The sequence below is a fragment of the Pangasianodon hypophthalmus genome, chromosome 3 (assembly GCF_027358585.1).
Source record: "Pangasianodon hypophthalmus isolate fPanHyp1 chromosome 3, fPanHyp1.pri, whole genome shotgun sequence".
In the NCBI taxonomy this organism is placed as follows: Eukaryota; Metazoa; Chordata; class Actinopteri; order Siluriformes; family Pangasiidae; genus Pangasianodon; species Pangasianodon hypophthalmus.
The window spans coordinates 14,981,124-14,993,519 of NC_069712.1; the positions used below are offsets into that span (position 1 = coordinate 14,981,124).

General features: G+C 40.2%; 1 protein-coding gene across 2 annotated transcripts; it reads right to left on the reverse strand.

Annotated features, from left to right (window-relative positions):
* Positions 1-255: 255 nt before the first annotated feature.
* On the reverse strand, positions 256-12,114 carry ogfrl1 (opioid growth factor receptor-like 1). 2 transcript variants are annotated; one of them, XM_026942516.3, is made up of 7 exons: positions 11,461-12,103; positions 9,716-9,802; positions 9,236-9,314; positions 6,706-6,784; positions 5,342-5,408; positions 5,050-5,195; positions 256-2,517 (listed from the first exon to the last, which is right to left on the reverse strand). In XM_026942516.3, exons 1-7 carry the CDS (start codon positions 11,644-11,646, stop codon positions 2,037-2,039), a joined length of 1,125 nt encoding a protein of 374 aa, XP_026798317.1. In that variant the 5' UTR covers positions 11,647-12,103; the 3' UTR covers positions 256-2,036. The 2 variants fall into 2 exon arrangements, with proteins under 2 accessions (XP_026798317.1, XP_026798326.1); XM_026942525.3 differs by lacking the exons at positions 5,050-5,195; positions 5,342-5,408 and having other exon boundaries at positions 11,461-12,114.
* Positions 12,115-12,396: the final 282 nt, after the last annotated feature.

Here is a 12,396-nt window from a genome sequence, read left to right on the forward strand (position 1 = left end):
ATTTTCAATGGGGACCTCCTCACTGGACAGAGTAGTAGGGAAAAGACTGCCACTGCTAAATTGTATTGTTTTAGTGCTTATGAGCTCTGCTCCACATTATGTTTCAGCAGAAAACCAGATTGATAATAATAAAAAAAAAATGTAAAAACAATACTATTCTCAAAGTGCTTGGACCCCAGTAATAAAAAAATCAGTTTCTCAGATCCTGTTTTTAAATACAAGAGTGGCATTATCAAACATCACATACTATATCAATTTCCAGAAATAGCTGCAAGTTTAATACAATAGTTCACAAGAAGAGCCCTCCAAAATGTCACATTTTCTTGTACAAAACATTATAAAACACATTTATAGTGCCTCACATAAAGAGAGATATGTCAGTACTGAATCCACATAAGTAACTTTACAGAAAACATTAAAAATAAGAATCCTAGGGTTGCGTTGAGAAGTATTTGCTCTGCCCATGCTGCAGTCCTTTTGAATTTGAGTTACTGCAGAGGGAGTCCAGGAAACAGATGGCTATGTTCTCGCCGCTACCTGTGTGAGAGGATGCACTAGGAAGTATGTACCAACAAGACGTGCATACACACACAAAGAGAGAAGAGGGTGAGAAAGAAAGGGGTGTACAAACTGTAATCCTTCCTTACTCCTCTGTGTGCTTGTCATAGAAACATAGAAATAGAAAGTGCAGGCAGAAATTCAAACATACACACATGCACATACTTTCATGTTAGCCCATAATCTGGTGAGTATACACTGGAGCACAACACAGTTTTTGTATGTGTAGTTAGATAAGAGAATTCATATATTCAACATTTCACATATCAAAGCACAATTATTTCTCTCTCAGAGGTCAGTGACCTCATTTCTGATTGTCCTTACTGATGTGGGCTAACTCAGCCACACACTGACTAAAAATTGAGGCACTTGATATAAGACACTGCACAAACTCTGGATTACACTCACATAATAGTGCTAACAAATAGTGATATTTAAAATATGCTACTCATTAAAGTGATATGTTCCTACTAGGGCTGTCAAATGAATAAAAAAAATAATCACAATTAGACACATTTTTGTAGCTGGTTGTAATTATTTCATAATTTCCACATTTCAATGTCATGCTTTTCTAGATCAGCAACTAGAAGACTGTGTTTAAAGAATCTTTCAACAATTGGCTGGAACCAAAACGCACTGTTCTGTGTGTCACAGACACTGAGTGCAGGGTAGGTGTTCAAAATGCAGCTGGCACAATCTGTACTAAGTGTGCTAAGTTTCTCTTTAATGATCTCCGGCTTTCCTCACACACTTCTGCACAGTGCTCTTTCTCTTTTTATTATTTATCTTTTTGAATTTTCCAATTTTCCTCAATTTACCTCAATTTTCTCCCAAGGTAATTATAATTATACACTGACGTCCAGTAGTCTCTATTTCTATTTTTTTTTAATGGTGTACATCAGTATTCAATTATAACAAGGCAAATGATAACACTAGGAAAATGCATTAAAAGCATTTTTTTAAAAGGGTGATGTTATAAAATGCATTGTGTTAACACATTCTAGCCATTTTAACTTTGATAGTCATAGTTATGTTTCTATACAAATAAACCTCACTCAGCTCTAAGACTAAGGCTCAAAAGGCTCAGTTAAAGCCTGGAGTCTATCTAAGCTCCACAATATTTCACAGAGGAAGACTGGATAGGCAAAGGTGCAACACACTCACAATCAAGTTAGGTAATAATTCACATCTACACTTCTGTGTGCTAAAGATTGTTCAAGAAGTGTAACAGATTGAGGCAGGGTTAGCAGTAGAGTAGAAAATCATCAGCTGATATTTTAAGCCTCAAAGTAAACAAAATGAAAATTGGTATTTAGTTACAGATTTACAAAAAAGCCAAAGAGTAACAAATATCTCATTGCTATTCACTGAAGGCCAAGACAAGGAATAATATTGCTTTGAGCCACACCCATTACTAATCCCCAACACTGTCAGTCCTAATATCAGGCTCATTTTCTCAATCCCCCATTCCAAAATTCTCAAAGAGGTACAGTTTCAATGTATTCCTCTGTGTCTCCCCTACCCTGCTGATGGCTCCTAGATAACTTTGTTGTTTTCCACTCCCCTACTTCCCTCCTGTCCACCCCTTCTATCTCTTCATCAGGGCTGTTTGTACTCCCCTGCTTTAGAGCTCTAGTTATTCTTACACTCCTGTCCAGGGGGGACTCCATTCTGCTCGCCCTTGTTCCAGGGGAGCCTCTCCTCTTTGGAGGCCCCCAGATGAAGTTCTCAGGAGGTTGGTAGTGGCGCTGGGCGAAGCGCAGCAGTGCACGTCTCTCACTGTGCTTTCGCAGTGTGTAGACAAAGTACTCGAGCGCACTGTGGCGCATGTTAGCCAGTGTGCCCTGCACCAGAGCCTCCTCCAGCAGCAGGTGCACCAGAGGCAGCTTGTAGCTCTCGAAGCCCAGCTCGCCCAGGCTCTTCAGGATGCGTGTGATCCGCAGATAGTTGTGCTGAGACCTGTGTGTGAGAAACAAGAACCCTTTGGTTGATTGGCAGTTTTAAACTTAATATGACCTAATTTGGACCTTATCCGATGTAGGCAGCTCATGAACTTTGCATGGCTAAAGGCCATGATAACAGACCACATAACTCTGAGATCTCTGTAAAGTGATTGTTGAGGGCTAGGGATTCCACTCTGAGTGTCTGACCCACTTCTCTGCACACTGAGTGTGACAGTAATGGGAGGGTACAGAGTCAGTCTCAATGACACTGAGGATGAACAAGAGCAAGCTGCTGATACTCTGTAATTATGCAATCACACAGATTCTAAGCACACCAAACACAGCAAAACATAGCAGGAGAAAGACTACATACTTACATGTAGAACAAAACTAACTGTGGGACAGGAATAGCATGAATGCTAAGTCAAGGTCTGGACAGGGAAGGTCATGTGGAGAACTGCACACACTGTACACTCATTTGCATTTTCAACTCAATTAACAAAATCAATGATCCATCTACACATGCTCGTGTTTTTAAACTTGCTAATTGATATTATGCAAATACTCCTCTCAGCTTTGTCAGCAAGAATAGTGAGAAAATGTGAGCGAGGCCTCGGGGATGGGGTGGGGGTGGTGCAGGATACACAGAGTACCTTGTAGTGGTGGAGGGAAAGGTTTAATAAAAGAAAGGAGAGGAGCCAAGAAAATGGGAGTGAAGCAGAGTGGAAGCCCAAACCCTGCACAGAAAGTGTTTCCACCATGAGACCTTTACAGGAATACATGATGTTTTTCAGGAACTTTAGGCATGTTTCCACCATAGTAACCAAGAATAATGTTAGTGTCTAGAACCTCTTTAGTGCTCTGTACTCATCATTCCTGATCAAATGCGTGTTACAGGAGGAAATTCTCTCTCATTTTGTATTTTTAAAAACTAGTGTTCAGTTAAGATTGTTTTCGATCAGTGACTGTTTTTACACAAGTCGTGAGTCAAAAATATCTGGTGTACAACTCACGGCAAGCTGCATTATACAGTGGGGTCCATAAGAGTTTGGACAGTGACACAATTTTGGTAATTTTCCCTCTGTACACCACCACAATGGATTTGAAATGAAGCAAGATTGAAGTGTAGACTTTCAGAGTTCCTCCATTTTCACAGGCTCAAAAGTAATTGGACAATTGACTGACAAGCAGTTTAATGGCCAGGTGTGGCATGTTTCCTCATTATTTCATGAAAAATTAAGGAGATAAAAGGTCTGGAGTTGATTCCAACTGTAGAATTTGCATTTGGTAGCTGTTCATGGGAACTCTCAATATGCTGTCCAAAGAGGTGACGATGGAAGTGAAGGAGGCCTTCATTAGGCTGAAAAACAAAACAGAACTATCTGAGAGATCGCAGAAACATTAGGAGTGGCCAAGTCAACTATTTGGTACACTCTTAAAAAGAAGGAATGCACTGGCAAGCTCAACAACACCAAAAGGCCTGGAAGACCACAGAAGACAACTAAAGTGGATGATCAGAATTCTTTCCTTGGTGAAGAAATACCCCTTCACAACATCTAGCTAAGTCAAGAACACTCTCGAGTCTCACTTTCATGGCCAAAGTCTAAAATCAAGAGACGCCTTCATGTAAATGTAAATACAGAGGGTTTACCTCAAGATGTAACACTCGAGAACAGAATTCTGAAGTGTATAGAGCTATACTTTCTGCTCAGATTCAGTCAACTGCTGCTCATCTGATAGGGCGGCTCTTCACAGTACAGATGGATAATGACCCAAAAGATACCATAGAAGCAACCCAAGAGCTTCTTAAGGCAAAAATGGATTGGAATGGAATGTTCTTAAATGGCTGATTCAGTCACCTGACCTCAACCCAACTGAGCATGTTTTTCACGTACTGAAGACAAAACTGAAGGCAGAAAGACCCCAAAACAAGCGGCAACTGAAGGCAGCTGCAGTAAAGGCCTGGCAAAGCATCTCATGGGACTCAGTATTTGGTGATGTCCATGGGTTCCAGACTTCAGGCAGTCACTGACTGCAAAGGATTTGCATCCAAAGATTAAAAATAATCCTTACATTTATTAATTATGTTAGATTGTCCAATTACTTTTGAGCCTGTGAAAATGGTGGGACAATGTAAAAGAAATGGCTGTAATCCCTAAACGATTAATGCAATATTTTTGTTAAACCCCTTGAATTAAAGCTGAAAGTCTACACTTCACTCACATATTGATTGCTTCATTTCAAATCCATCGTGGTGGTGTACAGATGCAAAATTACAAATTTTGTACAGCCACAAAATTTTGTCACTGTCCGAATACTTATGAACCCGCCTGTATAACAGTCACTGTCCCTGCAATGTGGAGGAACATCAAGCTACAAATTTGTCTAAGAACTGTTGTTCTCATTCAGGAAAATTCCAGAACCTGAAAACACCCAATCTCAAATCCTGGTTATTTTGAGGAATATTTTGAATTCCTCAAAATATTCAGGAACCCTGGAGAAAATGCAACAAAAGTTTGTAGAAAAAGAGTCTAGATCCAGATCTCACTCATTCAGGTGCTGGAAACGATCTTTCCAGTTTTCAGCACGGGCTACGTTTCCATTCTTATCTAGGAGCTTGATCCCAAAGAAGTCCAACATGATAGCGTACGCCAGCACGAAGCGCCGCTTGGCTTCTTGAGTGTTCTGGAATTCCTGTTCACGATATCAGAGAATCATTCTGTTATTGATCAAGCATTGTCTCCCCTAATACACCAAAAACCAACTACACTTAATGTAAAATTTTAAAGCCTTCATCTCATGATCAGAGAGATCAAAAAGTTTTAAACTTTAGCCTTTACCTTAATCTCATCCTGAGTGAGTTCATGGGCATAGAAATTGAGGCCTTGTTCCCTGAGAGGGAAAAGCCTGCAATAATGGACAGAAGTTATTGCATTATTCTCATGTGTAAAGAAGACTACAACAGAATAGAGTAAAAAGTCTTTCCGAATCGTTTTAGCAAAGCTACAAAATTACAATCACAGTGTAATCACAGGACTTATTCTGTTTCGTCTTCTGTTTCTAGTTGATGGAAGCACTGAGAAGCTTGCTCTCAGCTCTAATAAATTCTGCTAGAATGGCCATGAGTGTCTTTTATCAGGACAAAGGAGGTGCAGAAAATGAGAGGACATAAGAAAGGGCAAACTGCCTCTCTGTCAGCTACTTGATGCCCTGCACTGCTGCCATGAAACAGAAAATGCACCCTCAGCCCTAGGCTCATTTCTGCTCTGTCTTGCCACCCTTCTACTTCTGTCACTCCTTTCTCCCAAACAGGACAAGCAGTTCTGGCTGGTTGCCTGCGTCACTAGGCTGCCATTTCTTATTAACTCAACACTAGCAATTCATCTACATTTATGTTTCTGAACTTGCTAATTGACATTATGCAAATAGTCCTTAGTTTTGTCAGGTAAACGTGTGAGAAAGTGAGAGTGTGAGAGAGTGGGGGTAGTGGTGGTAAAGTTGCTAGCATACGTGTGAGGTCTGATTTCGTTCTGCTGATTCCTGCAGGGCCACGGAGCTTTCAGCCAAACACCAAACCTGTCACCCAGTAGGCCTCAGATCACACTGAACATTTATCCAAAGGTTTATTAGAAATTTCAAGTAAATCTCAGCAAAGTAAAATGTTAACTGTGTGATAATCAGGGCATCAGCCGGACTGGAACACACACTATAATTAATCCTAAAAATGAACGCCTTTATCCTGTTGTCTCTCTATTCGTAGGCAAACCTTCTCACCTGTGTTATTTAGCTTTTTTCTCTTTAGCATTTCCATTTCGATTTTCTTATGAACAAATTAAAAACTTATTTTAACATTTTGGATACAACTTTCTGAAGTATCAGTCATTCATTGATCCTCAGTAACTGTAGTGAATCTGCAGCCTATCCCAGGAACACTGCGTGCGAGGCAGGAATACACCCTGCAAGGGACGCCAGTCCATCAATTTAGCAAAGCCAATCCACCTACTGGCATGTTTTTAGAAAGCAGGAGGAAACAAGAGAACCCAGAGGAAATCTACATGGAGGTGGGGAAATATGCAAAACACCACACAGAGAGTAATCTGAGCTCAGGATTGAACCGGGGACCACTGCTGCCCAAGCATCAAACAGAAAGTCACTGGTAAATGCAGTATGAGACAGAAAAAGAATGTTGGAGGCTTGACTTTACCATTGTATATATGTGTGATTGTGCTCAAGTTTGTCGTAGTCACCCTTCCATTTGGTGAGGATCTCTTCAACATAGATTCCTGCAGGGACAGATACAAACCTTTACTGTATCATGTGTCAAAGGAAACATAATATATGGGCAGGCAGCATACTTCAAATCACAAACATTCATTCATCTTCAGTAACTGCTTTGTCATGGTCAAGGTCGTGATGGATCCAGAGCCTATGCCAGGAACACTGGCCACGAAATACACTCTGGATGGTATGCCTGTATTTTTGTAAAGTTGGAGGAAACTGGAGAACCCAGAGAAAACCCACATGGTCAGAAGGAGAACACGTGAAGCTCTGTACAGACAGTTACCTAAACCTAAAACTGAACCTGGTACCCTGGATGCTACCTGCTGTGCAGCACAAAGGAACACTGCCTAAATGTCAAAGCAGTCCTTCATGCATGAAATGAGAAATGAAATGCAATAAAAGATGCAAGTAATGCCATGAAAAGACAAGGGAGACCTAATCATGCAAGTATAGCTGTCTAAAAACATCCCAGTGCTTTATGACCATGTCTGTGTGGATGTGTTTGTGTCCACTCTTTTCTCCAGCTCCTATGTGGTTCACTTTATAATCAATTTTTGATCATTGGTTCCTCAGCTGAAAACCACCTTGCAGAGACAAAGTCTGCCTAAAGACATTGAGGAAGGAGGAAAATGTCAAGCGCATTGTTTTTAACTGTGCATGAGATGAGCCTCCTGAGAGTGCTCAACACAGGCTGTTTCATCACTCACTCAGATGTGCAACTGATGTGGTTTTATGTACCGCTATGACTGTTTGCACTGTGTGATAGATCTATACCACAGGCTCAGAGTTTGAGATTCAAAATGTTTTCAAAAGGTTTTGCATACACAGTGCACAGATTTGAATAGTCATTTTTCACAGCACAACTGTGAATGCATTTGCCATAAACCACAATAGAAATGATTTGTGAGTGCTTATCATGATGACACATGCAACCTTGCAATCAAAACACTAGCAACCTTCTTGCAAAATTATACTCAAATGTTCTGATTAAGGGTTACAGGAATGTCACTGTTCTTATGGAATTTGCAGTGGAATACAGGGGTTACCATTGGGGTTCATGGGTCACTGCAGGAACACCATTCAAACTCATGGGATCCACCATGAGATACTGTAGTGCATTTATAGGAAATCATGAGGTATACCAACCCTAACTCTAACCCTAGGTATACTATATATGGGGCTACATAAAAATTCCTCATGCTCCCTTTTAGCCTGCCACGAAAGACATCTAAAGTGCTACTAAAGACAGAATGGTCAGGTGAAAAGACAGGTGACAAATTAAAGGAATGGAAAGGGTTGGCATAGTTTGGGTCCACTTGCCTCCTTAGAGGGAAAGGTCACTGCAAATCAGTAAAGTTCTTCTGACTAATCACCTTAATCCTATGAAGAAATATTTCAAACCTGATGGGGATGGTCTCTTCCAGGTTGACTCTGCCCCATCGACAAGACATGAAGTAATGTAAATAAGGTAAATCATATGCTATGGCCTTTGCAGTCATCAGATATAAACCCAAATGAATGACTACAGAGGATTTTGGAACAATATTTTAGACTACACTCTACATCACCATCATAAAAACACCAACTGAGGAAATATCTTTTGAAAGAGTGGTGTCCATCCTGCCAGTATAGTTTCAGAGACTTGTAGAATCCATGCTATGGCACTTTGAAGTAGGTGTGGTGGCTCGTGTTGGCCTAACACCTTACTAAGACACTATATCAGCTTTTCTCTTAATTTGTCTATATATTTCACATTAACGTCTAAAAAAATCAACCGTAACCCCATAGAAAATAGCCACTGATCATGTCACAATGGGTACCCATAGAAACAATTAAATTGTGAGATGATAAGTAACGTACTAAGGTACTATGAGCTACCATTAACATCCCATATTAAAGTGCCAATTCCCCATGGGATTTAAAACTGAATACCTATATAATTTTCATGGAGCTCACACAGGATTTTTCCAGAAGGGTGAAGTCAGATAGAATGCCAAAGTTAAAGCTGAATAATAAACTTTAACAGACACCCCAAAACATATTAATCCACCTTTTAACACTGCATGCTGTAGATTCTTCTTGCTAACAGCGAACATACTGACTCTCCTACAGCGAACTCTTTCACATAATGATCCTCTCACATAGTGACATAAAGCATATTTCACACATGAGGTTGAACCTTCTATGAATCCTAATTAGTATGAAACAAGAACAACTGCTACCTCGAGGCAGGAAACAGAATACACTTGTAAAAAAGAATAAATTAAAAAAGTGTATTACAGCTTTTTAGTTACAGAGGGTATGAAAAATAAAGATCTTTTTTAGTTCTGATAAACTGGCAATGTACAGAAACACCAAGAAGACAAATAGGTAAGTGTGTACATTTTACATTTACAGCATTTAACATATACCCTTATCCAGAGTGACTTACAGAAGCATACACACACTCTTACCATCTGGGACCAGAGGAATCTTATTCAGGTAGAATCTCAGATTGCGGTACTCATTTCTCAGCCGAGGCTCCTTGTAATTCTAGGTGAAGAGAAAAACACGGAAATGAGGAGAGAAGAGGGGGGATAAAGAAAGAGTCTCTCAGTGATAAAGAAAGTGTCCTCAGGCTAATATGAACTCATTATGAAAATTATGAACTATGGAGTGAGGAGGTTATGCATCTCTCATTTGGATACTAAAGTTATTTCCTGTGTTTTAAACCTGACACAAAACATGCAACAAACAACAGGATACTCAAAGTGTCCCCTACTGTAATCTACTGACTTTCACTCCATTTTTTCCTGCTGTAATACATCAACAAAGTTACAGTATATGAAAAAATATGACACTCAAAAAAGTAAAAAGCCATTAAAAGAGCATCCATTTCAGAGTACAGCGCTATGGCTTGGAAAAACAGTGAAGAGAGTGGGTGAAAATTTTACCGGATAACTATGGCGGTACTTGTACAGGTCCTTGGCAGCATAAAAGCTTCTTTTCATCTTAGTGGATGACTCAGCCATGTCATTAAACTGTGTAGGAGAGAAAGAAAAAAAAGTAAAACAGGCATAAAGAATGTATGAATGAGTCTGCTCATGAGCTGAACTATTAGTGCATGATTCCACTGAGATTCAGAAGATGCACTGATTGAATACGAACATTTGGTTGAAGCTCCATATATGCATTCCTGTACATTTTTTAGGTTTTCCCCTTTCTTGATCCTCATTTACTCTCTATCTCAAAATGCAATAGTCTAACCAGATTGTGTGGATAATGCAGATAGCAGCATGTGGCCAAAAAGGACGCCTTGACAGGCCTTTTTAAATTGCTATATAAAAGTGTATAAAGTTTTTATTATTATTATTATTATTATTATTATTATTATAAAAGTAGGTAGCTGTAACATGGTAAATAACCTTTTTTGTTACGCTGCGCACGAGTGATATGGTCTTCTTCAAATGTGGGAAATTTTATCTACTTCACACATCAGCAAACACCTGGGTTAATCTTTCACTTTCTTAACTTGTTTTTATTTTGGATCACACTCCGGACCTTTTTGACTTTAAAATCAAACCTGTAAATGTTGCAACTATTGTTCTGTCAACTAAAATATATCTTGTAGCATGTCAGGATGCTAATGTTTTGTGTGTGTGTGTGTGTGTGTGTGTGTGTGAGTAAAGTCTATTCAAATGTCCAAGGAAGGGACAACTATATATACACTGAAGTCTCATTCGCTTAATAGACCTTGGCCTACCTTGAATCATTTATTCAGCTGACGAATTCAAATAAGTAAAATATAAATTTTCTTTACAAATATGAATATGTTTACTGGAGAACAGTTTAGTGTTGCACATGAAACAAATGTACGCTGTCTGTATACACTTTTAGAGGAAAATGGGACCTGTGTTCATACATTTTGATATATTGTTATATTTGATGGTAGATAAAAGAAGCATTAAGTACAAAGATCACAGTGTGGTCATGATAAAGCATTACTGGATTAGTCTTTGGGCCTTTAGACTGTGAGAGCAGGTGAGCAGCTGGGTGCTGTATATAAAATGGAAGAAAATGAAAGACATTTAGGAGACATGAGAACATGAAACTGGGTCAGATTTAATAGGTCACAAAGTCACTGTTTCTAAAAACCAGGAAAACCTCAAGGTTTCAGCATCACAGCGCCCACCAAGAAAAGCAAGTGGAATGAAATAAACAACACTGTAGTAAACTGGAGCAGATCAGTGTGTAGATGCTATAAATAGCGCGAGCTGCTTTGAATCCCCGCAACAGCAGGACACACGGATTATACCGCAATAAAGTGTCCTCTTCATACAGTCCCTCTCTTTTTTATTTTTGCTATTTTATTCGGAATGAATGGCTACACTGCCCTCGCTTATCGGAGACTTCCTCCTGAAAGGGCACAGCGTGAAACGGCAAATGGCTCGCGTTTTCCCTCCTCTTTCATGTCGCATTTTAAAGACGGAGTGACAAAATACGAAATGAGGCCACCAGGAACAATTCATTCCAGTAGCAGTGATCGCCTACACTTCCACACACACACACACGCACGCACACGCACGCAGAGCTCCGTTTCCCAGGCTGGCAGGGATGAAGGTGATGAACCCCGCTGTGCTCGGAGCTTCTTTGTTTGCTTTCTGTCAGATGGTGGAGGATTGATTGTTGGACAGTTTACCTGAGGAAAGCCGTCTCGGTCCTCTCCACACTGCCCTGACTCTGGAGCCGCGATGGACTCGGACAGCCCGCTGTCCTGCTCTCCTCCCGGATACTGATCGCTCTCCGAGTCCGTCTCCCACGTCGAGTCGCATTCCTCCACGGTGCTCGGCTCCTTGTACCTCAGAGCGCCCATCAGATTTCCCATTGACGCCACCTCTCCGCGCTTCTGTCCTCCTCCGCCACCTCCGCCTTCAGTCTGCCTCCCGCGCCTCTACCTGCATTCCTCCCGCTGCTAGCAGACTGCGCTTTATAAACAAGCCGTGCGATACTCACGCATTATTTCTATTGGACAGGACGCAGGACTTCCCAAGCGACGTGCACACAAGCGCAATGGTGGCGGTGAGCAGCATCACTGTGCCGTTAGTGAAGATCACCGCCCATCGATGTGTTAGTTCCTCATTAAACTTTCACTGAACCCTGTCGATCCCTGGAAACCTCGACTGTCACAAGCACTTCATGTAAAACCAGTCATATCCTGTTGTTATAGAAAAAAAAATCCATGTAGGACAGTTACCTATACTACTGATTAACTGGTTTTCTGATTCCTTTAGGAAAATCATAACGTATTAAACACTTAGGATATTACTGAAAAAGTAACGACAAGGTGAGGTCTCGCGATATTTGGTGACATTCTGGCAGCTGTTCACGTTTGTACTCCGTTACTATACTTAAGTATTATTTTGACGTATTTATACTTGACTAGCCTATTGCTGAGATTGAATACTATTCGAACTCTTTTTTTAAAAAAAAAAAAGATATTTCCGATAAAACTTTTTTTTCTCCTTATCTTTTTTTAATAGTAGTAGGTCTCTTCTCTCATCTCTTCTCTCATCCAGCCAATGACTGTATACACTATACAGTATATCACTATACACTAGGCTATATATCAATTGAA